Source organism: Zingiber officinale, chromosome 7A (assembly GCF_018446385.1).
Source record: "Zingiber officinale cultivar Zhangliang chromosome 7A, Zo_v1.1, whole genome shotgun sequence".
Classification (NCBI taxonomy): domain Eukaryota; kingdom Viridiplantae; phylum Streptophyta; class Magnoliopsida; order Zingiberales; family Zingiberaceae; genus Zingiber; species Zingiber officinale.
In genome coordinates, this window is record NC_055998.1 from 20,399,847 (window position 1) to 20,427,820 (window position 27,974).

General features: G+C 36.5%; 2 protein-coding genes across 3 annotated transcripts; one reads left to right on the top strand and one right to left on the bottom strand.

The window, feature by feature from the left end:
• The first annotated feature begins 161 nt into the window (after positions 1-161).
• LOC122001117 (lysM domain receptor-like kinase 3) lies at positions 162-6,639 on the top strand. Its single transcript, XM_042555701.1, has 11 exons — positions 162-937; positions 1,727-1,810; positions 2,182-2,466; positions 3,115-3,260; positions 3,337-3,426; positions 3,527-3,632; positions 4,881-5,032; positions 5,111-5,208; positions 5,283-5,430; positions 6,045-6,152; positions 6,221-6,639. Exons 1-11 carry the CDS (start codon positions 343-345, stop codon positions 6,383-6,385), a joined length of 1,977 nt encoding a protein of 658 aa, XP_042411635.1. The 5' UTR covers positions 162-342; the 3' UTR covers positions 6,386-6,639.
• Positions 6,640-8,015: 1,376 nt separating this feature from the next.
• Positions 8,016-21,124, bottom strand: LOC122001121 (tryptophan--tRNA ligase, chloroplastic/mitochondrial-like). Of its 2 annotated transcripts, XM_042555706.1 has the most exons (15): positions 20,675-21,124; positions 20,461-20,598; positions 17,778-17,865; positions 16,832-16,873; positions 15,857-15,946; positions 15,537-15,659; positions 12,458-12,529; positions 12,185-12,297; positions 12,053-12,074; positions 11,881-11,946; positions 11,624-11,680; positions 10,677-10,723; positions 8,625-8,706; positions 8,422-8,511; positions 8,016-8,281 (listed from the first exon to the last, which is right to left on the bottom strand). In XM_042555706.1, the coding sequence occupies exons 1-15, from the start codon at positions 20,743-20,745 to the stop codon at positions 8,147-8,149; spliced, it is 1,236 nt and encodes a 411-aa protein (XP_042411640.1). In that variant the 5' UTR covers positions 20,746-21,124; the 3' UTR covers positions 8,016-8,146. The 2 variants fall into 2 exon arrangements, with proteins under 2 accessions (XP_042411640.1, XP_042411641.1); XM_042555707.1 differs by lacking the exons at positions 10,677-10,723; positions 12,053-12,074.
• Between the last annotated feature and the right edge of the window lie 6,850 nt (positions 21,125-27,974).

Sequence of the window (27,974 nt, forward strand, 5' to 3'; positions counted from 1 at the left end):
CAATTATCGACGGAGGGAGGATACGAAATGCAAGATAACATATTGAATGTAGAAGGGGGCAAGTTCGTAATATTGTTAAAGTATCAGGGTAGAATATCTGCTCGCTACTGTTTTCTCCATTTGCTATAGACCGACGGCACACACTTGTTGCAGTGAGAGAGAGGACTGAGCTTGGGGCTTGGGCTTTCGTATTCCCCTTCATCTCTCTCGCCGCCTCCAATCTTTCCTTTCCCCAACTCTTCTGCTCATGAATTCGATCCGCCCCTTCTTATCGAAGATCGTTGACTTACTCCATTTTGTTTGAATTCTTGGTTCCAAAATTCGTTTTTTTTCTCTGCTGCAATGGCGTTAATCCCGATCTCGCTCGCCGTTTCGATTCTGTTGCTGATCGATGCCGTTCCCTTGGCGTCCTCGACGGGGCCGCTCAATTGCTCTGACGTGGCCCGTGTTTGCACCTCCTTCCTCGCCTTCAAGGCGGGTCGACGTCCCGACGTCGCCCAAATCCAGAGCATGTTCGACGTCTTCCCCGAGGACGTCACCGTCGACGAGGGCAGCAGTCCCGGGTACGTCTTCGTGCGCAAGAACTGCTCCTGCCTCGCGGACAAGAAGTATCTTACAAACACCACTTTCACCGTGCGGGAGGAGACGAGCTCGGTGTACCCGGTGGTCGCCCAGACCTATGGGGGGCTCGCCTTCCTGCCCAACGTGACCCAGCGGTTCGCTCGCTCCAGAGCCGTCATCTCCCTCCACTTACTCTGCGGGTGCTCCAGCGGTCTGTGGAATTATCTGATGAGCTACGTGATGGAAGAGGGAGACTCGATCGCGTCGTTGTCGAGTAAGTTTGGGGTTAGCATGGACAGTATTGAGACTGTGAATGACATGTCCGGTCCGAATGGTGTTGTCGTTGGAGAAGTCTATTACATCCCACTGAACTCTAGTAAGCATCGTTTTCCTTCTCTCTCTTTTTGTATTATTGTACTACACGATCACCATTTTTTCTATCAAATAGATACATTTCTTATTGAATCAGTACATTAATCACTTAATTATATAATGGAAATGTGTTGTCAGTCATAATCAGTTAAACTATAGCCTCGATGAACTCTGAGGACTGTGGACGATGAAGACCACAAAGTCAACTTAAAGAGGAGAGAGAGATTTTGTGGATTAAATAAGTGCAGGGAAATTGGGAAGATGATCCTAGTTCTGAGAGACGAAAACTTCCATGTTGGTTATATTACAACAAATACTTCTGATACTTTGACCTAGCTTATAAAGAAATGTTTAGATTTATTTCACTTGAAAAACTATACTTATGTCTATTTTTTATCCCCAATAAGTTGAGGTATGGTACCGGTCTATGTCTTGATTAATTCACATAACACGTTATTGCACAAAACTTAATCATTTTCTTTAATTTGTTACATAAATATTGGTCCGCCTCAGAACTCATCTGCTCAAAACCAGACAGAAAACCTGTTTTTTTTTTAAAAAAAAATGATTAAACTTCTTCATTTACATTGGTTCAAGAAGGCAACTCAAAAGGTTTGGTGCCTTTTTATATATAAATAATTCCAATTTACCATCTTTGCAAGGAAACAAGGCCTTATCTTCTATTTCCATTCTGCTTTTTTTTCACCATTTAAAGTGTTTCTCTACTTACATTTGCCACATTTTGTTTTAGTTAGCTGATACTTCAGGCTTCATGATTTTTGCCCTTTTGTAGTTCCTGGCTTGCCTTATTCTGTAAACAATGGATCCTCTCCTTCTTCTGCACCTACTTCATCAGAAACATCTGTTACATTCTCAGGTATGATCTAATTGTTTATGTTTGTATGTGTTTTTCTGGTCCATTCATCTCTAAATGCATATTCCTTTCAAGTTTATCCTTGGTGATTTAGTAGTTGCTTGGATGAAGATATATTAGATACACCATGCCATTAGTTTCGTTCCATTGATTCTGAAATTTGTTCTCTTTCATTGTTTAAATGAATATTATTGATGATTCCTTGTTTTTCTTGTGTATTTTTATAACCAAAATGAACTTCACTAGAAATTTCTTATCACTACTAATCTTTTTTTAATCCTCCCTTCCCCAAGAAAAGAAAAAAAAACTCATTCATTCACTTGGAATGTTCCAATTGTGAAACTGTTCCTGAATTAAATATTATGTTCCTGCAGGCAATTCTATGCATAATTCTGCTGGATTCCCTTATGGGTGGGTTTTCGGTAGTATGGGTGCTTCTGTACTTCTTGTAATTTTGGTTTTATTTTCCTTTCTTTCTTTCAAGTCCTTCAATTCAAGGAGTCAAACAAAAGATCCTGAAAGATCAGTGTCCCATAAGTTCCACATCCTCCGGAACACTAGTTTCTGTTATTCTTCAGGAAGGTACCTTTGTTGCAATTCTGGAAATACAAAGGCATCAACAGGGGATGCAGGAAGTCACCATGCTAATATTCCCAAAGGTTTGCTTGCGATCCACTTTCATTTTACTTGAGATCTGAACATAATGGTTTAAGTTTTTCCCTACCATTATTTATGGGTGTTCTAAAAAGCTAATTAGATTTACATGTACTGGCGATTCTACAAAGATGTGGAAAACTAATTTGTTACTGGAAAAAACTTTCAAATGACTTTGCTCAATATCAACTGAAACGCAAGAAACTTGATGCCTAGCTTTCTGTTAATGTTGGTGGATGTTGAGGACATATTTACTTTGTTAGTGTAGTTTCCGACCGAGAGAAAATGAAATAAGGATTTGAAGAGCTGGTTGGATTGCAATTATCTCCACATCAAATATGTCTTTTGATAAATACTCAGAATCTTTAAATCAGCAAAAAGATGTTTGTAGTTATACTTTTTCTTTGTAACTGCTGATACAGATACTATAGAATATAGATAATACCTTGATTTATATATGTGATTCACATGCTTGTTGCTGTAATATTTGGATAATATATTATAAGCTGTCTGTTGGAGGTTCTACCTTGGGAATAATAGTGCATCTTTCTGTTTGTAATTACACTTTAACCCACCGTTATGCACAACCTTGCACTTTCTTCTATTTTTCCCCCATTATTTGTGCAGTATAACAAGTATAGTTTGTCCTTCAGGCATGGCTGGTGATGCACTTGACATAGAGAAACCAATTGTTTTCAAGCACGAAGAAATATTTTCTTCTACAGATAACTTTTCTGATTCAAATCTACTGGGTCATGGTCAGTATGGTTCTGTCTATTATGGGGTCCTTCGGGACCAGGTTAGTAGAGCTAACTTCCAAGAAAAATTTAAACTTCTAGCGTGACTATATTTTAATTGGTTATTATGATGTTTAGGAGGTTGCAATAAAAAGAATGACAGCTTTGAAAACAAAGGAATTTATGGCTGAGGTGAAAGTACTCTGCAAGGTCCATCATGCTAGTCTGGTAAAACTCTTTAAAACACAAGAAAATGCTTCTTTAGTTTGCATTAAGTGGATTCTATTTCTTTAATGTTTTTTTTTCATTTTAATTCACTTTTGTCAAGGTAGAATTGATTGGTTACGCTGCAAGTGATGAGGAGCTGTTCCTGATATATGAGTATGCTGAGAAGGGTTCGCTCAAGAATCATCTTCATGATCCACAAACCAAGGGTACGATCTCAACATCACGCACTCCTTAATGCAGATAAGATAAAGTGACTTAATTTGAGTAATAGAATTCCTGATGGTGCTTCTGAAATGTGAAAAGCTTGTATCTTTTGTTTAGTTCAATTGTATCTAGTAGATCCCATTTCTTCTTTCACATAACATCATGAACATGGAAATGAGAAATTTGAGGTATTATTGGTTGTAAACATGGAGTTTGTTTCTGAGAAAATATGTCATTGTGGTGCTGAAAGGGATTATGGATAGAAAAAAAAATAATGGAGCAATGCCAAGCATTAATACCATGTGCTTTGACAACTTAGATTTGGTTCTCCCTTGTTCTAATTCAGTTCTTTTATCATACAAAAGGCAGATATGTCTCCCTAGTTAATTATTGTCCCTCGACCATTCATTATAATTTTTTCTCTTGGGATAAACCTCGGCTTAAGAGGTCTAGTGATCCTTTATAGGATAATTTGTGTGGTCATGTTGCAATAATTGAAAAACATAATTATTAAAGAGTTGTCAGATAAAGATTCCACAAATTTTGTGGTTAGGAAACTGAAAAAGAGGTGGATGGAAGCTAGACCTTGCCCCATTGTGGATGTTCTGAACCAAATTTTGTAATACGGCTGTGCTCTTGAAAATGAAAAATTGGGCAAGTATGATAGTAGCTGAAGTTCAACATAAATTTAAACGGCTTAACATGCTGACTGTTTAACTTCTAAAAGATAACAATGTCCTTAGATACTCTCCATCGCTGAGGCATCTTCACTGGCAACCTTTTCTTTGAAGATTATTTAGGTTGGACGTTGGATTGCTGGTTGCATAACCGGTTGGAACTAGGAAAGTATTCATATGGCTCAAAATTCTTGCAAATTTTAAAGCCTCGATATAAAAAAATAATCAATGATGCCATGTTTTCAGTTACAGTAGTAGTGCCCTAGTATGACAGCTATAAGCCTATAAATACATATATATCAGGCCAGACCTTATCAAATCCAGATTGTAAGCAATTCTATTTTTGGATATTCTGCTTAATTTTTTATCAAAGAATGTTTATGCTACTTGCATTTAATGAGTCATGGAAATATGTCTTATTTTCTTGTTAGGTTCTTAACATTATTGTTGCACAGTAATGAAAAAATCTTTTCTAATGAACATGTTCAAGTCTGTCTTGCTAACCTGCCTATGATTTCATGAATATTTTTCATGACAATATTTGACAAAATTTACTTCTGATTTGATTTTTAGGGAATACATCACTATCTTGGATATCTAGGGTTCAAATTGCACTTGATGCTGCCAGAGGACTAGAATATATTCATGAGCATACCAAGAACCATTATGTTCATCGAGACATCAAGACAAGCAATATTCTACTTGATGGTTCTTACAGAGCTAAGGTTCATCCTAACTCGTAGCTTTGCTAATTATATTTTTGTTCTTTGGACATTAACATGGTGCACTCTTCCTTTGTATAGATCTCAGACTTCGGGCTCACAAAACTTGTTGCATCAACAATTGATGGTGAAGCTTCTACTACTAAGGTTGTTGGCACTTTCGGTTATTTAGCTCCAGAGTAAGTAGACGAAGGAACATTTTAGCAGTTCTTATAAGATAGTTAATAAATATAAATTTTATAATCTGTATCAGATACTTGCATGATGGTCTTGCCACCACAAAAAGTGATGTTTATGCATTTGGGGTTGTCATTTTTGAGCTAATATCTGGCAAGGAGGCAATAACAAGGACAGAAGGAAGAGTTCTGGCAAACCCTGAAAGGCGTTCATTAGCATCTGTGGTAAGCATTCACTTTCTTATTCATCTTTTGAAGCTAAAACCTTTAATTGTTAATTACCATTTAGCTCAATTACTGGACTCCTATCAGTTGCTTGCAAATGATAATTCAACCTTTAAATATCAATGGTTTTGCTGAATATGCTGTTAGAATGCTAGTTCTTTCAGCCCGTACAGCTGTTGCAGGCTTTCTTACTAGATAATCCGCTTGATCTACTAAAATGAAAGAGTATCTGTCAGGATAAATGAATTCAGTCTCTCATTTTCATTCAAATAAATTAATTGCACGCCAAATTTTTTATGTATGCCTTCCCGTCCCAATTGAAGAAAGAAATACTAACAAAATTAAAGAGGAGAACAAGTAACACTCCTTTTTTATACTTAACTCGTCCCACTGATATGACATATAGATTAGGTTACTATGCTTAGGATATACTCTCCTTTTTAATTCCATATGATTGGACTCATCCATTGGGCATGCCCAAGTTTCAGGGTTTAAGTTGGACTCGAACCTCTTGAACTTAAACACGTGTATTAGCGTCTTTTACACTATTGATTCTGCTAGCAGTTAATTACAATTAAGCATTTTCTTACCTCTAGACCACTGAAATTTTGCAGATGTTAAATGCACTGAGAAACTCCCCAAATTCAATGAGCATGGAGAGCCTGAAAGGTTATATTGATCCCGCTTTGATGGATCTGTATCCCCATGACTGTGTCTACAAGGTATGTTCAGACAAGCCATCTGTTCATTCTCAAGTTTCCAAATGGCTTCTCATTTCTCCAAAACTCAGATGGCAATGTTGGCAAAGCAATGCGTGGACGAAGATCCTATCTTACGGCCAGATATGAAGCAAGTGGTGATCGCTATCTCCCAAATTTTGTTGTCCTCCATCGAGTGGGAGGCTACGTTGGCCGGGAACAGCCAAATCTTTAGTGGCCTTGTCCAAGGAAGGTGATTAGTCGAACCCTTTGAATAAAAAGAAAATGAGAAGGGACAAAAAATTTCTTTTCTAGCTCAATGCTTTGGGGTTCTTTTTATAAAAAATTGTGTTCTCATGTGTTGACCTGAGTTGTGTATATGGTCACCCTTTTGTGTGTTGTGGGTTGTTGATTAAATATTTAGCCATGTTCTATGAGCACGTATTGATTTGGGATGAATATGACTAGATGTGAATTTTGTTTCAGATAAATGTATTAATAATTCATTGAATTGTGGTTCCTAAATTCGATGAAGATTGCTTCTCTTCTCTTTTTGAATACCCTACTTATATATTTTTTTTATATATAATTGGTGGAGTCGGTTGGATGAGATTTTATTTAAGAAGAAAAAAAACCCAAATCAAAACCGATCTAGGGGTGAAAAATCTAGCTAAAAAATTGGCTATTCAAAATGTTTTTTCATGAACCAACCAAATAAGTAAGAAGTATATTTTATGGGGCGTTTGGTTCTTTCCTAAGAATAGAAATTGAAATGAGAATCATAGTATTATAGAATGAGAATGGGTATGAGCATGGATATCACTTTTAAAAGTTATGTTTGGTTAGTTGAATATTTTCTATCGGAATCAATCAAAATTTTCTTTTTAACCCTTAAAAGAAAATTAAAAAAAAATAGATGTGAGAGAAAGTTGAATGTGAGAGAAAAATATGATGAGAGAGAAAGTGTGATGGGAAAGAATGAAGAGAGAGAGAGAAAGTGTGACGAGAGAAAATGAGAAAAGATAGTAGATGAGAGAGAGCGTGATAATAAAAGATGAGAGAAAAAATATGATGAGTGAGAAAATATGATGAGAGAGAAAGTGTAATGAGAAAAAAAAGAAGAAGAGAGTGTGTGATGAGAGAGATTGAGGAGAGAGAAAGTATGATGATAAAGAAAATGTGATGAGAGAAAAAGTGTGATGAGAAAAAAATAGAAAATCAAATGTGATCGGAGATATTGAGGAGAGAGAAAACATGATGAGAGAAAAAGTGTGTTAAGAAAAAAAGGGAGAGATTGAAGAGAGAGAAAGTGTGATGAGAAAAAAAAAGAAAAGAGAGTGATGTGAGAGATTGAGAAAAGAGAGGAAGTATGATGAGAGAAAATGTGTAATGAGAAAAAAGAGGGAAGAGAGTGTGATGGAAGAGATTAAAGAAAGAGAAAGTGTGATGAGAAAGAAAGTATAATGGGAAAAAAGAGTAAGAAAAGTGTGATGAGAGAGATTAAAGAGAGAGAAAGTGGGTAATAAAATGAGGAGAGAGAAAATATGATGAGAGAGAACAAGTAGAGAGAAAGTGATATGAAAGAAAAATTAAATAAATATATTTTGATATTTGATATTAAAAGGGAAAATTTTAATTTTTGGTCAAGAGTATTTTGAGAATAAGGAAATATTTTAATTGTTGAAAATAGGGTAATGACTCATTAAAGGGGAGAGACATGGAAATGAGTCATTACCCAATTATAAGGATTCATTCCCTTATTTGTATTCCCATTATTATAATCCAAACATCAACAATGGAAATCAATGATTACTATTCCCATTCCCCACTCTTATTCCCCTAAACCAAACGCCCCCTTAATATCAGAATACAAATGTGTAAGACGTCTTGAGAAAAGAATCGCTATAAATCATGAAAATAAATTAACTTATTCAAACTCCTAGTTAATTCAAAACTCCTTCGTCCTGAGTCTTACAAGGGAATAATAAAGAATGGCCTCGCAGAAGCAAGAACATGAGCTATCTCTTCAAGAACCCCATGGCCTGGTAGACATTGCTGAGAGTGATTTCCGCTATGTCAGCTGCTTTTTTAGCACCCTCTGACAAAATATGATCCAAATATGTTGGATCAGTAGTAATCTCTGAATACCGTACCTGAGAGAACCCAAAAAAAAAATCAAATCATGATTAACTTTATAATTGACAGCATTGTATCTTATATTTAGAAGGCTTCTACTCAAACAAGTTGGTTAGAACAGGGCTGGAGAAAAACAGGTAATAATATTCACATTAACCTGGATTGGATGCAGATGATCCACCACAGCATCTGTGAGGATTGCCTTGAATGTTCCCCAGTTCATATTTTGGCATTCATTTTCGACTTCCTGATAAAGATGGTGATCAAACAGTGGGCGATTGGGTTTGCGCACAACCTCTCAGAAAATTGTTTAGGGACATTGACTTGTCCATCAAAGGGGGGGAGAGAGAGAGAGAGTACCTCTTTGGTCTTCCCAGTTACAAGCTGATAGATAGATAAAAGATTATTGCATTCAGGTCTTTCAGGATTATCAAACTCCATCCTGCAAATTGTTAATGGCACAGGAGTTTGACATGAAACATTGACAGAGTTCATAAATCATCACTTCTGTCATTGAAAATACTTGAGCAGAAAGTAAGATTTTCAATAGTTACAATCGATGTGTTTAACCGTACTGACCATTGAGCAAACTAGTTATAGACAGGATGACTGGTGGGTAAGGAAAGAAAACAAGACACTTTAGAACCTTAAAAAAGTGTGTTTTCCTTCTCTAAAGAGGAATTGAACAAAAATGGCATGCGTTTTGTTGGAGGCATGCTGCTACAAGAACTCAAACAGGAATCCAGTAAAATTTTAAATATTTTTCTGACAGAACTCCTTGGTTTAGATGGGTGGACATGTAGGAAGGAGAGGAAGAGAGAAGCATATAAAATGGACATATCATTCATATGTATCTATGTTTTTTCCTTATCATTCCTCTTACCTCTCGTCAAGTTATCAATTCAAGTAATCCAAACCTATATCTAGAGCAAAACTAACATCAAACTGAAATGTGAGAAAATTGCTAATAGAACACATGCGTTAGACCCATTCTAAGGATCCAAGCCTAGAGAAAACTGTGGGATGAAAATAAAAATGTGGTGCAGAACATGGAAAGGGCTCACTTATATGCATCCAAAAGTTTCCCACAAAGAGCAAACCTACCAATGTCAGAGAACATTGTTCTCTGAACTGTTGACTATGTTACAAACTTGGCAACACTAAATCATAAATAGAATGATGAATGGACCTCCTATGTGCCATATAATTGGTTGACTAAACTTATGTATTATATGAACATAAGCAATAAACTTATCGACTATAGGAATATTACATTTCTTCATCTCTAGAGAAAGCAAACTATATATTTAGGTTTCTAAATACAGAACAAATTAAGCTTATGTAAATATGCAGCAATTAAATCCGAACTAAATGCACATGAAGAACAGTCTTTGCAACTAGAAGGGCACCTAAACTCACATAACAAAAAAACTTGGGGCAGTTATAGAAAAAGCATAATGTAGCAAAGAGCCAAAGGTTGATACAAATGTTAGGAACTACCAAAATAAATAAATAAATCAAATATCATCTTTTTTTTAAAAAAAAAAAAAGGTTTCGTCCCAGTAAATGAGGATATGCATAGATTCCGTCAGTATAATTCTATAGCTGAACAAGTTTTGATTAGAATTGATGTGAGAGGGTAAGGAAAAACTGAAGCAAATTAACAACTAAGATGTCCTTGTACATAACTTAAAGGTGGAAAAGGTTCTTCTAGTTGACCACAAATGGTTGACAGTAAAAAACTTCCTTCTTATGTATTTTATTTAATAAGGAAAATTTTATAATGAATAACCAAGCTGTAGCACATTGGGTCTATTGTACATAACTTTATTTTACATTGCAAAAAGTTGTTTTCGCGACTTTAACCCCTCACCAGGTTATATGGCAATAACTTTACTACTGTGCCAAGGCTCCCCTTTTACAAAGTATTAACAATATCTGTAAAATATTTCCACAAGGATTTTCCACCTGACCCTGCAGTATGCAACCAAAAACAATGGAACTAATTCTGTACTCTATCTTGGAAATAGGGAAAATGCAACAACAAGTAAAATAACAATGATACCGGCAAATTAGGTCAATGATTAGGGGCTCACTGTAAGTACCAACACTGAAATGGACATCGAGCAAACAAAGAAGGCACTCAATCTTTGAATCAATTATGTTTCACATAAATGAAATGCCCCTCTGACCTTCTAAAACCACTATGTAACCAAACAAACATGACTGGCATATTCGTATTAATTTTTTTTTAAAAAAAATCAGGAGAATAGAAAATATCAACAGCTTTGGGCACTCAAATAACCATAAAACACTGAAAAAATAAATAAGGCTAACTTCAACCAACCCCACAGTAAAAGATAGAAAAGTAAAAAAAAAAAAATATAACTGCGAAGGGCCTATTTTACAAACCCCGTGAATGAGTCGGTTTTGCAGCGTTTGATCTTGTTAGCAATCACCTAAAAACATCAACAAAGTGTGGTTTAGATTACAAAGGAAAATGTTATAGCCAAGGCTATGGTTTCAAGAATCTATGATCCTCCATTACACATTCTAGGTTCATCCTATTTTGCTGTGATGAAGGATTAACTTCACGAAATTAAATAGCCCGTATCAAGATCAAGTCCAAATTTCACAAACATACATAAATTTTATGATATAACCCAATGCTGCATTTACAAGTTCCTGGAGCTCATCCTAAGAAAATTGTATAGATAAGAAATACATCTAATATTACAGTGTAAGGCAACTGCTGAAGGATATGCTTGTTTTAACAGACCAAGTTCTTCCAAGCTCATTCCTACAAATATTTTATAGATAAGAAATACATATAATATTAGCGCAATGCTGCTGCTGAAGGATATGATTTTTTAACAGACTACACACTTCCAGAAAAATTCAAATAGAACCAATAAACATACATCAGGATCCAAACAGTCTGTAAAATCAGTCAAAAGTTAACTAGTTCATTGAATAACTTTTCGTTCATGAGAAAAGGATTGAGATGTCTTTATGGCAATTCGCATGTGGCATAAAGACAAGGATGTTGGCTTTATTTCAGACGTCCCAACGTGGTAAAAGTCAAATAAGATGAAAATAATAAAGAATGGATATGAGCTATATATATATCAAGCAGAATTATCATGGCACAACAGCTTGTGCCAGCTCTAATGAAACAAAGAAAATAAATTAACCTAAGTTGATCATGGGAACCCTAGTATGTATCTTTTGTTCAATGTTCTGCATCTGAATATTGTTTTACTACATGAAACTCTTTATTCACAATGAAGCAATCTTTATTTAATTTTCACCAAAAGAGACATAAAACAGACTAAAGGAAAAAAATCATAGCTTCTTACATCTTTTGTGTCAAGAAGATTGATGCGAGACTGATCAGAAGGCGAAGACTTCGACATCTACTCATCACAAACAAAGAATTGTTAGTTGGTTCAAATCACACTACATTAAGCCAAAGAATCTAATAGATATTATAATGAAGCAATAAGGAATTCATAAATATCACAGTGGATCTATTAATGGCCATTTCTTAATTTATAATTATTGGGTAAATATATTAGAAAAGACTCTCTTCATAAGAAAGTAAATTATTGCCTACCTTTGAAAGACCATCTGTGAGTGACATAACCCGAGCCCCTGTTGGTGGAATAAAGGCTTCAGGAACCTAAGAAAAGGAAAACAATGCCGGAATATCAATATTGTGAACAACAAAAATGATATAGTCAAAAGCTTGATGTAGTTAAATCAATCTCAATTAGAAAGAGAGAGACCTTGAATAACATACCACCTCTCCTGCAAACAGATGGACCATTAGAGAATACTGATAAAATAAATATTGAAACATTTGTTCTAGAGTTTCTCTTGGGCTTTGTAATGAGTAGTGTATGATTAAATCTTAATACCCTCCCAATTTCTTCCATTTCCTTCCTCCATACAAATAATTTACTCTTTCAGCTAATTCACGAGTAAGTTCCAAATGTTGTTTCTGATCCTCACCAACAGGTACCAAATCAGTCTGCATGTACATGACAATGAGTGCCAAGTCTATCTCATGTCAGAATGACAAGAATGTTTGAATTGATGAAACTAAAGTAGGATTTAAAATCGAGGAGTTATTTCCAATTATATTTTACTTGTATTTACATCTGTTGAATATGAAAAGGAGGATTATTTACCTGGTACAACAGAATATCTGAAGCCATCAGAACTGGATAAGTTAAAAGTGCAACTCCTACATTCTCATCACCCTAAGAAAAAAGCTTCCAGTAAGACGTCATGTAATGTAACCTTTTCTTAGTTTGAAGCAAGTATGCACATATTTTTCAGTTTACCAAAAGTGCAGACATGGAACATTGCTTTATAACACATAAGATAAGGTTCTTTCAGAAGGATCTGATTCATCTTTGAATGCTTATCAAGTGAAGGGATGCTATATTTTTCTACAACTGTTTCTTGTATTCATATGCCCACCAAAAAGAATTCACTTGCAAATATGGATTTTCAAACCTTCAGATATCAGGCATATTTAAGCATCCAACCTTCTTATATGATTCTGTCAAGGAAGTTGGGAGGGATAAAAAAGAGCCATGCAATCTTCTTATAGGACCCATGATACCCCATATTGGGACTAAGCCTATATGTGATAACACCAATATAATTTTTTAAGCCTAGCAGTCTCCCTCAGAGGTGAAGCATAGATACTAATCAATGTGCAGCTTATTACAAAAGTCCCACAAATGAAAAATAAGACTTTCTGAAGTTTGAAGAAGATGACAAAGACACTAGTGCAGTGGTTAAAAGCTTCCCTCAAATTCTGGTAGTGTGACATTGAAGTCAGTGAAGCTTTAAAAGAATACTCCAGTTATCTCCTTTCTTAACTCCCTCAGCCTGAAGATGCTGCAGGTACCCTAAAGTTTGCTAAAATAAAGTGGCAAATTGTGAGGGCTTGCAAGAGGGAAAAAGAAATAGAGAGATTAGATTCTAGAACTATTTCTGTGCATGGAATAAATAGTTGGAAAGAGAGCAAATAAAATCTGACATTAATTCGAGAGATGAAGAGAAGACTGAATATAATTTGACACTTACGTGAGCAAAAAAGATACTATAAAAGAGATGATGGCAAATCTAACTTTATGGTTATAATCAACATAAGAAAAGAGTCACAGGAAAAATGAAAGAATTCAAATACCAATTTTGAGAGGATAAAGACAAGGAGATGACTAAGTTTTTACTCTTATTACTTGTAAGAGATGGAGATGAATACCAGATTAAAGAGACTAAAAGTCTGACACCATCACAAAGCCCATAATATGAATGACAAAGATGAAACATGACGGTCCAAATTGAAACATACATGTCAAGGCAAAATGAGAAGGTCCAAGAAACCAATATAAGGGAAGGAGGTGCTAGGCAATGGCAAATCATTGATAAACATGACAATTGTCAACGTTGAGGTGAAATTTCAACTCAAAATTGAGGAGTGAAAGCAAGGGATATGTTGAGTAGAATTAGAGGGACCTAGCAAGGGTTTAAGTATGTCGCAATTTCTTCCTTATGATCACCATAATTTCCATATTATAAGCTTCAAATCTTCTATAATAATCTCTCCAACAGTGAAAATCATGCCATATCAGGCTAGTTGGCACATGGCAATGGACTTCAACGAGATGGAAAGGGAGATAAGGTTGGTGTTGTGAGTGATGCGGCAGGGAGAGACTGAAGTCACTGGTCAGAACATCTCGTCTGTCTGAGACAGCTGATGAGGAGTGTCTAGGAAAGAAAGATATGCATAAATCAACATAGTGGTGAGAAATCTTGCCACCCTTCTTTCGTCCCAAAAAGGGTGTGTTAAGAAGAACAACATGTCAGAGAGCTGAAGCATCAAATAACAATAAAACAATCTGATCTTGCAGTGATTGAGAAACACTGTTGTGTGAAGAAAATAGAGAAAATGTAGAGGAAGAGAAAGGAAAGCAGGGAGGAGGTGAGATGGCATTATCATATAAGCATGGCCTCCCCTGAATGGATTAAAAAAAGGAGAAATTGTAGTCCTAAAATTTGGCTTGATTTGATATTTCTATTATGCTACGTGGAACTGACCTATATATCATACACCCATATAACAATTAACTGTAACAGAAAAAAAAAATGCTCAAAAGATTTTCCTCTTTGAACCACAAAGGTTTTCTTGGAATTACTCCACGTGGACATTCTTAGACATGCACATGTGCACATACACAGCCTCATATACCTCTGCTAAGTACTCATTACTGATATTTCTGGTTTTTCTTGACACTGACATAGAACTTAGTGTCAGATTCATGTAATCTAAATTGGACTCAGAAACTAATATTTTTGTCCCCTGGGCATATTGCAACACAAATACACTGACATACTAGCGAACATATCACAAAACTGCTCAATGAAATTACCATAGTGGTTTATAATAGGGGTTAGTATCAGATCCATGGAATCTAAATTGGACTTGGGTAGTAGCATCCTCATAACTTGACATATCGACTAGTGAACAATTAAAACTTAGACCACTAGATTATTGACTGAAGTTATGGCTATACTTCACTCTCAATGTTCAGAGAAGCTTTTAGTGGTGAAATTTTCATTCTTAAATACATCATGAGGCAATATCTTTTCTCATCAAACTCATAAACAAGCCTCTTAAAGTATCAAGTCTATAGTCAATGCATGTTCACGTGTCTCCTAACCTTGCTGATCCAGAAATCATTGAATTTCAACAATGGAAAAATAACTTTTCTTTGAAATCACACAGATTTGTAAAATCTTTCATTTCCAATTAAGCCGCAAGATATCTTAGTGTCAAATAATTTGACTTCACTAAGCAAAAAATCATCAATAATTGTTCACATGTAATTACACTCGGTGCCAAAGAAAAATTATACTCAGTGTCAAGACTGTCAAGCAACAGGCTTGATTAGCTACATAAACCATTGATTGAATTTTGCACACTCAATCTTCCAGGCATGCACATGAAGAACCAATCTACATGTTTGTTGTCATGCTCACATATATACACAGTACAAAAGATCCATTCAAGATATCTTGATAGCTAACATTGGAAAATTTTGTCATAATAAATTAATTAAAAGGCTAATAAAGTGGGATTCCATTGAAGCTAAAATTCAGTGTTTATTACTATTAGAAATAGATAATTAAAAGAAATTGATTAGATAGCTAAGTAAACAAAAAGTACAAAGCTACCATACAACAACAACGCACCGCCATCCGAGATTTTTCTTTAAATTGGATCATCCTATTCAACCAGCCAAGTGGTGTGACAGAACTGAGCAGCCACATCAACTCCACATGAGCACGAACATGAGATTGCAAAAATACAGAAGCCTGAAATGAAGATAGTACATTCTAATGCTGAATAACAATGACCACAAAAAGACACCACCTGTACATAGCTAGCATAATTATATGTTTTAGAAGACAACAAAAAGATAATAAATACAATCATCAACAACAACAACCAAGCCTTATCCCACTAGGTAGGGTCGGCTAATAAATACAATCAACATATAGCATAAATATACCTTGGATGGATCGATACCACAAGCCAAATATAATGCTGCTGTACTTCTTGTTGCTTTAGACAATTCTGAGGCATCATATGGTAGAGTGATCTGTGAATGGCAACAAAAAGAGATATTCAATAGACTTTGCTCACAATCCAGTTCCCTCAATCTATACAAAATCTACCAAAAACCCTTGAAAGCTTTGCTGAATACTTCTACATCATGTTGGACTTCGAAATACTAGTTCTGCTACTTAAGACCATAACTGAGATATCTTAAGCCTAAGTGACCTCAGAGCCTTAAACCTTAGAATGTGTTCTAAGTAACTGGAAGAATTTCACTTTAGAAGAGGTGGCTTTCAGAAATTGTCTGTCACCCTCTTATTATTATCTGTTTTTTCTATTGTTTGGTGGGAAAAGGTTCTCTTAGGAATAGAGATGTTTGGTTTTTCTAGTTGTTCATACTTGATGGGCTTAGTTTACAATTCTCTACATCAACCAATATAAGCATATGACATGCTTGGGTAGGAGGCAAGGACTTTAAGATTGACACCCATAAGAGTAATAGTAATTCTGATTACGATGGCTACACTAGACAATAAAAACCTAAAATACAGTTGTAATTAAGGTGTAATCAAAGATTTCCTATATGGGAGTTTACTTAGTAATTATAGGTGGATTGATGGCTGGCCTGTTCTTGCTTGCGATAAAATTGCTTTTATCTTTGCTTGGTTAGTATCATGTATGCATGAACTAGTGAACTGCTTTCTGAAAATAACGTGTAATTTATCACATGCACATTCAACTATCATACTTATGCAGAGTCAATATAATTGTGCTTTAACAACTGTTCATTGCTCATATGATAAATTAAGTTTAACTAGTTAATCATTTTAACTAGTTAACCATTTTAATTGACAGGCAATTGCCCTCTTCTCTTGTTTGTCCTGATTTATTCACAATAATCACAAAGTTGGGGTCCAAGAGAACTTACCGCATGCAAGTCTACGATGAAGAAGAATGTATCATAAGTATCCTGCAAAAGAGATGGAATGATTAGGAAAACCGACACACAACTACACAAGTGATGCTGTTGTCCTTATAGGGATTCCAAACTCCAGGAAATCCATGATTAAAATAGTATAAAATTTAGACAAGCACATTCTAACATATGCTACACCCCACATCACACTATTATTTCTGATAATACAAATCCACAGGCTGCAAAAGAGAATACTAGCACTAGGTAGACAATGCTTTGAAAACAAGACTAGTAGGGTGACCACAGAAGTCCGGTCTGGTTCATGCTTTCTTGGTAGAATCAGCTCGTTCAGCTGGTTCAGACAGATTTTAAACATGTGCATCAGATCCAAACCAGACTACCAATAGCTTGTCAATGCAAGCCAGCTGGTCCAGGCCGGTTTAGCCATCAAAGTAAAATATTCTCAATGGTTTGCTTCCATTGAAATTCAAATTATAAGATATGAGCATGATCACGTGTATAAGGTAGATATAAAGCTAGCCAGACCCAGGAGAATTAAGCATTTTAATTATAATTCTAGCTGAGAACTGAGTTGCAGAACTACAAAAGTTGTTGGCTCATAATAACCCATCTATCATTTGCCCCATATGACTGAGTTGAATAAATATCCTTCTGTTATTTTCTTTGCACTATACAATCTAAGAAACTTCATGTCAAGAGAAAGAAGAGGACTATATTCCTTGCCGTTCATAATCAATAACTTACATCTTGAACATAATTCAAAATAATTACTACCAAAGAACATGTGTCCATAATGGTTCAAACTCTCGATGCATTATTAATTATTTTGGGTATACTTAAGTGCAATATGAGACAAATAACTATAAAGTTTTAGATAGCTTTCAACTTTGTATCTAAAAATCTTAAGTTATACCACTACTAAAGGAAGTGCAATAACCTGAAGTAGAACCCAATTTTTTATTGCACCAAGATAGTTTCCAAGGTGTACAGATCCTGTGGGTTGTACCCCAGAAACAACTCTTTTCCTGAGGATTATAGCAGACATAAACAAGTTAATTCATTACATGCAAACCATCCAAACACATGAAGCACAGATAGTTTAGCGGGTTACATAAAAAGAAATCAGCCAAAAACTAAAAGTCCATATGACAAGGAAAAAATATTGCTTCTCATCGACATTTAATGCATGGTTTTATGTTTGTCCATTCACAGTGTTGGCATCAACTTGACTATGAAATGTTACCCATCCTTTCTATTAATGGTGTCACTGGCAACTGCAAATAAATTTTAAGTTTCTAAGGATTTTGATAAGATGTACATACTAGCTCAGATTAGAATGCAAGTATACAATAGTAGGACGATAATGTCTGACAAGTTAGTGTATCCTTCAAGTAAACCAATTTTAAGTAATCCTTGTTTCTATAAGATAACACCAATCTCCCAAACCCAACGCTCACAGGAGACACATGAACAAATAGGCCATTATTATTCATTATATTCTTTAAATAATTGTTGTTAACCAGCTTGCCCATGAGCTTCTTAGCAATACTACATACTAGCCAAAATTATACACAGCTGTAATGAGTAATCTAACATAAACTGGATTTTTTAGATTGTTTATGTAGCATGATTCTTGGTCATTGAAGAACCTTAGTTAATATAGCACATTGAGATTTATACACACAACTGTAATGAGTAATCTAACATAAACTAGATTTTTTAGATTGTTTATGTAGCATGATTCTTGATCTTTGAAGAACCTTAGTCCATAGACTGCAAGTATACAATAGTAAGTTGACATTGTCTAACAAGTTAGTGTATCCTTCAAGTAAACCAATTTTAAGTAATCCTTGTTTCTATAAGATAACACTAATCTCCCAAACCCAATGCTTACAGGAGACACATGAACAAATACTCCATTATTATTCATAATATTCTTTGAATAATTGTTGTTAACCAGGTTGCCCATGAGCTTCTTAGCAATAGTACATACTAGCCAAGCTCATACACATAGCTGTAATGAGTAATCTAACATAAACTAGATATTTTTGATTGTTTATGTAGCATGATTCTTGGTCTTTGAAGAACCTTAGTCAATATAGCACATTGAGATTTAAGTGTTCACAATAAATCCCCAACGAAGTAAAACTGTCGTGCAAAAAAAAAATGTTGATTCACAACTTGTATGAATTCCAAGTGACCGGATGAACCTTAATATTAAAGCATTTTAAATACACCAAAACATCTGATACCAAACTGATGTAGGACAAGTTTAGAACTTATTTTTTTTTCTTACATTAGACAAGAAAAATAGAAAGGAAATGATCAGCACTTGGACATCGCATGGAGCATGACTTAGTGCTGTTAAAACTGCTAGACTAGTAGCAGGCTTTGCCCCAGGTCAATGACATGCAGTTCCAGGTTGCAACACTTAGGGCTGTAAATGAACCAAGTGTTCGTGAACAAGCTTGGTGTTCGGCTTGGTAAGAGCTTGTTTATGTTCGTTCAATATACATAAGATTAATTAAACAAATAAGCTTGAACAATTCGTTAAGCTAAACAAACAAGCTTGAACACATATGTGTTCAGCTCGTTAACATTCGTGAACAACGTTCGTGAACAATGTTCGTGAACAATATTCGTGAACAACGTTTATGAACAATGTTCACGAACCGTATTCATTAATAAAACTCTTTTCAATATGCTAAATAAATAATAAAATAAAATAAATAAATTAAATTAAATTATCAAACTCAATAATCAATCAAACAACTAAAAGTTTCAAACAATCAAACAAGCTTGAATTGAGAGCTTGATAATATCTAAACGAACTAAGCTCGAACCAAGCTCAAGCCAAGCTTGAATTGAGAGCTTGATAACATCTAAATGAACCAAACTCAAGCCAAACTTCAAACAAGCTCAAGCTCATAAAAAATCAACCAAGCTAAGCTTGAACACTCATTTCAAAAGTTTGGTTCATTTTAAGCTCGGCTCGGCTTGGTTACCTTATCAAACAAACTTGAACACCCCAAAGCTCGACTCAGCTCGGCTTGTTTACAGCCCTAGCAGCACTGTCTGGGTTGGTTTGTGCACGGGAGGCTCCAAAGCATTGGCAGTGTGAAGATTTGATTACACAATGCTCTCCTTGGCTAGTAATTTGATCGGGAGACTGAACAACCAATACAATCACTTGTACAAATGTCATCACAACAGTCAAATTAAATTCATAGTAGATCAAACAGTTAATGCAACCTACTTAGATACCAACATTATCTGCAGACAACCGAGCATTTTAATGAGGCTCAAACTAAATTATGGAGCTGGAATGAGCGTGAGTGAATTCAAATCGAGCTTCTTGTTCAAAAGAAAAAGAAATAAAAGTTTTGTACATTAATGAACATGAATAGGGCATTAACTAAATAACAAAGTCATTAACACGACTATACTACCAACACATTCAGATTTACTTATTTCAACTAATCCTTAACCAAGAGGCAATGCTAAATCCCAGGAACTGAATGGTGTGCCCAAATAAGTTTGACCACTCAAACCCAACACTAGTACACTACATAATAAGAACCTCTAGAACTAACAAGAAAGAAACAATAAAGAACAATTACTTGGATGGACTGGGAGAAAGCCCCGGAGCCTCTGTAGCAGGAGCAGGAGCGGAAGCGGAAGCACTGCAGTCGCAACTGAAATCAGCAACCACTGCACGAGACGGGATGCCTACTCTCCTCAAATACTGACCACGGTCGCTGATTTCATCACCAAGAAAACAACTTTTAGTTGAGAGAAAGGATAAAAATGAAGCAGAAATGAAGAGATACGAACATAATCGATGCGGATAGTCGCGGAGAGGCAAAGGAAACGTTGAGAAATTGAGAGAGAAGAGCACGACTCATGTTTATCCACTATACAGCCGGCGGGGCTTTGGACCCGTCCTTTGTGGTGCCGCTGAATCCAGTCCTCCTGTTTGGGTTGGTGGCGGCTCTCGAGAATCGCTCGGAGACAAAAGAGGCCTCGATCAGACCTTCGGCACTAGGAAGAGAAGTCGTGTTCCCCTTGGTCGGTGTTGGAGGTGGCGCGGGCGTGCGAGGGGAAAGAGAAAGCGGCAGGCGGAGAGAGTGCCGGTATTAGGGAGCCGGAATCGATGAAGTTGAGCGAGGAGCGCTTAGAAGGTCAGGGGAAGGTGGTCGGAAAGCAGCAGCGATGATGGCGGCGGCGTGGAAGTGCGGGGAGCACCGAGGAACAGATAGGAGAGGGAGAGCTGCAGCCAAATAAAGAAATAGCGAATAGGGATAAGAAATAATATATTTTATCATATCCCCCAACATTTACATTATTTTAAACATGCCCTAGAGTTTCCAAATTGCCAGATTCCCTTATAATTTTGAAAATGGCATTCACAATTCAAAAATTCTACAATCATCAATACAATTTAACCGAATGATAATATAGAAAATTATAAGATAAGAAAATTACGGGCATCAATTTGTCAAATTTTTAACAAAATATTTACAAACTTAAAACTCATAGGGGTGATTTCAAAATATTATATAAATCTTGAGGGAAAAAATAAAACTTTTCCTTTGTTTCTCATTTAAAAAAAAACTCACCGTGTCCATAACATTTATCTCATTTCAAAAGTGCCTTGTGGAATTTTAAAATTATCCAAATAGCATGTATTTTTTATAATCTTACTGGCCAAAAATTAAAAGAGCCCTTTTATGTTTCATCGAAGCAATGATAACCCACCTCAACCTATTTTCATTTTATATCATTATCGATCCTATTTAAAAACGGAAAAGATTATATACTGGGCAAGCGGATCTGAAATTAATTGTGTGAAAACTCTCAATTAGGAGTATAAATGAATCAAATTATTCATGAGTTATTTGAAATTCGATTTTATAAAAATTCGTTTGAGCTCGTTTAATAAGATTTGTTAAGATAAATAAATCAAGTTTAAGTTTCACAATACTTGACTTGTTAAATCATAAATATGTTCGTTAGTTGAATCAACTTTTAAATAAAAAAATAATAGTTTTGATATTAAATTTATAGATTTTATATTCTACTTATGAAAAATATAGACAAATATATTAAATTTATTTATTAGAATAAAATTATAAATTTTAATAAGAATATTATAATTTTCTCTAAATATATCATTTAAATTTTAATGAATATTTAAATTCATAATTTATATTTATTAAACTCGAATAAGCTCATGAGCCATGAATATATTCGTTAAATAAAGTTCAAGCTCGACTCGATTATAAACGGGTCAAACTCAAACATTCAAAAGTTCGGCTCGGCTTGGCTCGGCTCAGTTCGACTCGATTACACCCCTACTCTCAACTAGAAGAAAGGTTACTCCAGATGATCCTGCGTGTAAAAAAGAACGTCAATAATCGGGTCAGGGAATGGTCCTAGCGCAGACACTCCGGCGCTCAAGTCAGTGACCGATCAAGTATAAGGCGATGAATAATAGTAAGATGAATAATGGATGAGTAATGTAGTGTAGCATTTTTCTCATGTAAGTGTACTTGCGCCTGTAGGTGGAGATCCCATTTTATAATATTATTGTTCTTCTGTACATGAATCTTGATGCATTGTTAAAAAAGGATAGACTCTCAAAATGAACCCATAATTTCTGCAAAGAAGCTTCCATCATATAGCTGGCACAGGGAATATTCCCTTGATTCTCTGATAGTTGTTGCACAAAACTATAAGAAGGAATGTTGGATTGAGGAGCCCTTAATATGCTTAGCTGGCAAACCGACCAAATTCCCTCTACAATACGATCGGTTGTAGCATGTAAGAGCAGTCAGATCAGATTTAAGGAAAGTTATCAAGGACTCGGTCTTCACCCGACCTCTCTGTTTGGTCAAAAATTCTGATTTGACCAAGTGTCTAGTATGCCCGATTGGACCTATGATCTAATCACCTAGATCACTCAGTCGAAATAGTAGATCGTGTTATCTTGAGTGGTGAAGAGGACTTTCTCTGAATTGTACTGGCTTAGCTTGGGGCTTTATCAATAATGAAGGACTTGTGATTCGACCGAACCAAGAGTTTGATCGAATGACCGCTCGATCGAGACGACCAACCGTGCTGACCCCAAATATTTAACCCTCCTTGATTTTGACTAAAGTTTGAAGGAGAATTTGCGCTTTCGAAAAGCAAAATGGAGGTATATTTTAAAACTAATTTTAATAGTTTTCTAATGTTAAAAAATAGTTTTGAAGTACCCAGGGATGAAAACAGAGAACACAAAGAGGAACACCTGTAGAACAAAAAGCAGGAGGTCGATTTTGTGGTTAACAGAAAAGTAGAATTCCATCTGTTAATCGTACTACCACCACAAGAAGCCAACCAAATCAGTGCTTACAACTCCGCCAAAGACATCTGGGAGAAATTCCTGTAGCTCTATGAAAGCACCTCAGAGGCCAAGCTAGTGAAACGAGACATCCTCTGGAATCAGCTAATAAACCTCCGGATGAACAAGGGAGAGAAGATGGCTCAACTCCAAGCAAAGATCAAGGAATTAATCACCAAACTCAATAACCTTGGAGAGTCGGTAACGAATCAGTACTCAATCTGATAGCACTCAATGCCTTTTTGAGAACACAAGAATGATCATCCTTAGTAGATGCATACTACATCTCTAAGGACTTGGAAGTAAGTACCCTAGAAAAGTTATTTTCAACTTTCAAATTAAACAAGTCTCGATGTGTAAGAATTTCAAAAGAAATAGAGTCAAGTTAGAACCTAGCCTTGCAAGCCAAGAAGGACGAACCTGATTCCGACACATTACTCGATGAAGATGAAGCTACATTTATGGTAAGAAAGTTTAGAAAATTCATTAAGTCTAAAAGTTTAACAAGTCATAAAGTTTCCAAGAAGCAAACGAAAGGTTCAGTGTTATAACTGTCAAAAAGAAGGGTCATCAAGGACAACTTCTCAAAACTAAAGGAGAAAGATAAGAACAAAAGGCCAACATGAACGAAGCACAAGAACCTAAAGGTGGCGTGGGACGTATCATCATCATTAGAGTCAAAGATTGAAGTATACGCTGAACTTGCACTTATGGCAAGTGTAAAATATAGCACTCAAATAATATTTAAATAATAAGATTATTGGACAAATAATCTTATTAGATTTTTCAGGAATTTTTAGAAATTTTCTGGGAATTTTTCGGAGTCCGTTTGTCGTAGTTTAAGGGGATCATTTATAGGCTAAGTGGAAGCCCGCTTAAAATACCTAAAAGTAGGAGTTGATTGAGGAAACCAATTTAGGGTTTAATTAGATTAAACTAAATTGATTAATTAAAAACCTAAGTTTTATTTATCCCTCCTTCTCCTCCACCGATTACCCCTCTTCCTCTCCCTCACGCGCCGCCTCTCCCGAACACTTATCGCCGCCACCTCCTTTAGCCGACGGTGAGCCCTCGCGCGACCTCCGCCTTCTCCTCACCTAACTCGGCCGCTAGCCTTGTTGCGCCGATTTCTCTTCTCATCCCATGTGAGCGCGACGGAGGCCAGTCCACCACCGGATCGCCGATCCACGTCGTCGCCCCTTCTGTCTTTCTTTGTGTCATCTTCGCCCAACACCTCGACGTTGTCCATTGCTGTGTTGCCGAAGGACACCAGTTGAGCTGTGCCCTCATTTCCACCCGTCTCCTTGAGCTTGACGTAACCGCTGGATACTCCTCGCACTCGACCGCCTAGCCGCCCTCTCCGATTCCCCGTGCCCTAGCTTCACCGCTGCTTTTCACTGGAGTCGCTCCAATTGAAGCCGCACCGACGTCTCTGCTCTCTCAGCCGATTTTCTGTCGTCTGCGCCGTGCCCTAGCTTCCATCACAGCTGATCTTCACTGATTGCCACACTCTGCTTTGGGGCGACACCATGGTAGTATTTGGTTTTCTTCATAGAGGAGGTTACGGATCTTATCAAGGGGAAAGGTAATGTTTAGAAATGGATTAGCATAGATTGTTTTTCCATTATATGTATTGGTGTGTGGAGATTTTGATATTTAGCTGCTTCTTGTGGTTTCAGCTAGCACTATTTGCCGACGATCCACAGTTCAGTCCATCATTTCTGGAAGCCACCTTTCTCAGTTGTGAGTCCACAAAGGAGTCTTCCTATTAGGGTGAGTTGTTGGAATTAGTTTATATTTATCTTAAGCTGAGTTGAGTATGGAATGTTATGAATAGTTGAGATTGTTATAGTTTTGGTTAATTGAGTTAGATGAATTAAGTAGAATAGAGTCATGATGCCTAGTTGATTTAAGATGTGGATTAAATGATGTATTAATTGAGGATTTGTGTTGATGAATTGGAAGGGAATAATTAAGTTTTAAATAACGACTTGTGGTTGATTGAGGATTATTAAATCAATTGACTGATATGATCAATTAAGCTTGCATTTGGATTATGGTTTGAGGTTGCTAATCTACACTTAGTTGGTTGGGATTGATTTGGTGACGTAACAGATCTGGAATTCGATGGAATGTTAAAGATGGAGATCAGATTTCATGGTATGTGGTGGTTTGGTTAGCATTGATCTATGTTTGTTTAAATTGGTTGGACTATGGAGTTATTAGGGTTATTGAATTTAATGTAGTTATGATTGATGGTGAAAGAGATTAGTCCATTTTATTGAGATAAAACAAGTAGAGTTGATTCATGATGTCTAATAGGTGATACAATGGATTAAATGATGGATTTATAGATTTGATTATGATTGAGAAGATTAAAGGAATCATAGATGTGTGTAATTGATGTTAATCATATCGATTAGGGTTTCCCCTAATTATTTTAGGTTTTAGGGTTTAGCTAGTTATTGCATATGTGGTTAGCTAAACTGTATTTTGTGTGATTTGCAGGGCGTTAGTTTGAGACGAGCGTCTCAACAGGGGATTGTTTAGCTCGATCTACATTTAAGGCGGGTACTTCTTGCTTTGTCTCTTTGGTATTTTGATCCTAGTGCATGAGCTTTATGTTCAGATAGTTGTTGTATCTATCTTGACTCCACTCTTAGTTTTCTTGCGTTTGATACTTCCACTCAATCTTTGAGCTACTCGTTTCTGTATCTATACAGTCTCTCGTTGCTATTCATGATATTTAGCAGATACTATATTACTAGGTATTGGATACCAGATACCAGACATTAGATAGTAGGTATTGGATATATGGACACCTGATACCATGTTTACCTGCTTTGATTGCTGTTTATTTACACACCTTGCTGAGCTTCTGTTTATATATATATGATGACTGCTGCATTATTCGCATCATGTCATTGCATGCATGCCGGCGACCATGTCTCCCTTGTGGTTGAGAGGGTCATTGGCCAGGGCCGCACGCTCGGCCACTCATGGGTAGTGGCGGCTGGAGCGTGCCGCTTGTCCTGTCGTGCCACACTCGGCCACTCATGGGTAGTGGCGGCTGGAGTCGCGGCCAGCAAGGACCCCCGTCGCAGACGTAGCTATTCAGCTACTATGCAACTGTCCACTCGGTCACTCGAGAGTAGTGGCGGTTGGAGTGTTGTACAGTTGTCATTGATCCGGCCTCTCGACCATACATGGGTCGTGGTGCAGAGAGGTGGGCGGGATGACCATCCGTGCATACGCTGTTATTACTATACTTGTTGATACTGCTGTTTGTTATGCTGCTGTTGCTAGATTATGCTGCTGTTGTTTATTTATATTGTTATGCTTACATAGGTTGAGATTTATACCTGTGATATGTGTTTAGACACTGGCTTACTTACTATTGACCTGTATACACCTCACATGATACCATGTAGTTATGAGCAGTACTGTAGCTGGACTTTGCTACACCTACCCTCCATTACTAGCCTAGGATATGGTTTCAGGTATGGACACTTATTATGATATCACTGTAGTATCTGATATTTCCATCCGAGACTGTATTCCTTTGCATTCCTAGTTCTTTACTATACTCATGCACTATCTGTCTATTACCCGCTGAGTCTTTATACTCACCACCCCGTATATTGGTAATTTCGCCAAGTAGCAGGTAAAGGATTTATGGAGTCGCCTGGAGAGCCTATCCGCCAGTCCCACGTCACATTCGAGGACGACCTTACGATTTTGGTATTTCTTACGCTATTTGTATTTTGGGTTTTGTACTTGTTTATGTATTTGAGTTCTCTTGTATTTAGTTTGATATTATTGTGTCAAGCTGAGCCGGCTCGCAGTTAGTTGCTTTATGTTTTGTGATCGTTATTTGTGATTTCCGCTGTGTTGATTTTAGTACAGCCGAGTGGGCTGATTATATAACTGCGTGGTTGTGTTTATTTCTGTTCCAGCCGAGTGGGCTGATTATATAATTGCGTGGTTGTGTTAATATATTCCAGTCGTATGTGGCTGATGTATTTTGTATGTATGTATGCCTCAGATTGTCACCCGTACAGGGGAGATGCTGCTGAAATTTTTCGGTAAGGACTCCTCTAGGGGCGTGACAATTTATTGGTATCAGAGCTTCAGGTTTATGAGGCCTATTTTCGTTTGGTTTTTCGTGATTTGGTTTCTCGATGTGACTTTTCGGGTTTTGGGACCAGGCAGCGACAAGATTCTCCAAGCTATAGGAGGTATGTTTGCATATTGTTATCTTACATTTCTGTTAGTGCATGCATAGTTGTTATGTTAGTTATGTTATGTATTAGTATGCTTTTGTTAGTACCTGTCCAGTTGTTTTGTAGCATACATCAAAAGTGTTGGGTCAATCATTGATCACGGTTGACCCTACTAGAGATCAAGGAATACAGTCTCATAGGATTTCTTTTACCATACCACTAGTGTTATTAACTTCTGTTATACCTAGTTTAGTAGTGGTTAGTATCTGCTAAATATCATATTGCTTCGGTTCGTGGAGAACCAATTCACTCGTATTGCTTTGGTTCGTAGAGAACCGATTTACTCTTATTTGACTTGGGTAGTAGAGGATTGATTTATCCTAATTGGTTCGGGTTGTAGAGGACCAGTTTACTCTTGTTGCTTCGGTTAGTAGAGGACCGATGTACCCTTGTTGACTTGCTAGTAGGGTTGATTTACTCTGTTGGTTTGATTAGTAGAGGATCGACTTATTCTAGTTGCTTTAGC

Excerpts from the sequence above, each read along its gene's own strand:
- LOC122001117 (XM_042555701.1), top strand. The coding sequence starts at position 343 with ATGGCGTTAATCCCGATCTCGCTCGCCGTTTCGATTCTGTTGCTGATC. Across the intron at positions 2,467-3,114 it reads CCATGCTAATATTCCCAAAG|GCATGGCTGGTGATGCACTT; the intron begins GTTTGCTTGCGA and ends TTTGTCCTTCAG. Across the intron at positions 6,153-6,220 it reads CCCATGACTGTGTCTACAAG|ATGGCAATGTTGGCAAAGCA; the intron begins GTATGTTCAGAC and ends TCCAAAACTCAG.
- LOC122001121 (XM_042555706.1), bottom strand. The coding sequence starts at position 20,745 with ATGAGTCGTGCTCTTCTCTCTCAATTTCTCAACGTTTCCTTTGCCTCT. Across the intron at positions 8,512-8,624 it reads TAACTGGGAAGACCAAAGAG|GAAGTCGAAAATGAATGCCA; the intron begins GTACTCTCTCTC and ends CATCTTTATCAG. Across the intron at positions 8,282-8,421 it reads ATCATCTGCATCCAATCCAG|GTACGGTATTCAGAGATTAC; the intron begins GTTAATGTGAAT and ends GGGTTCTCTCAG.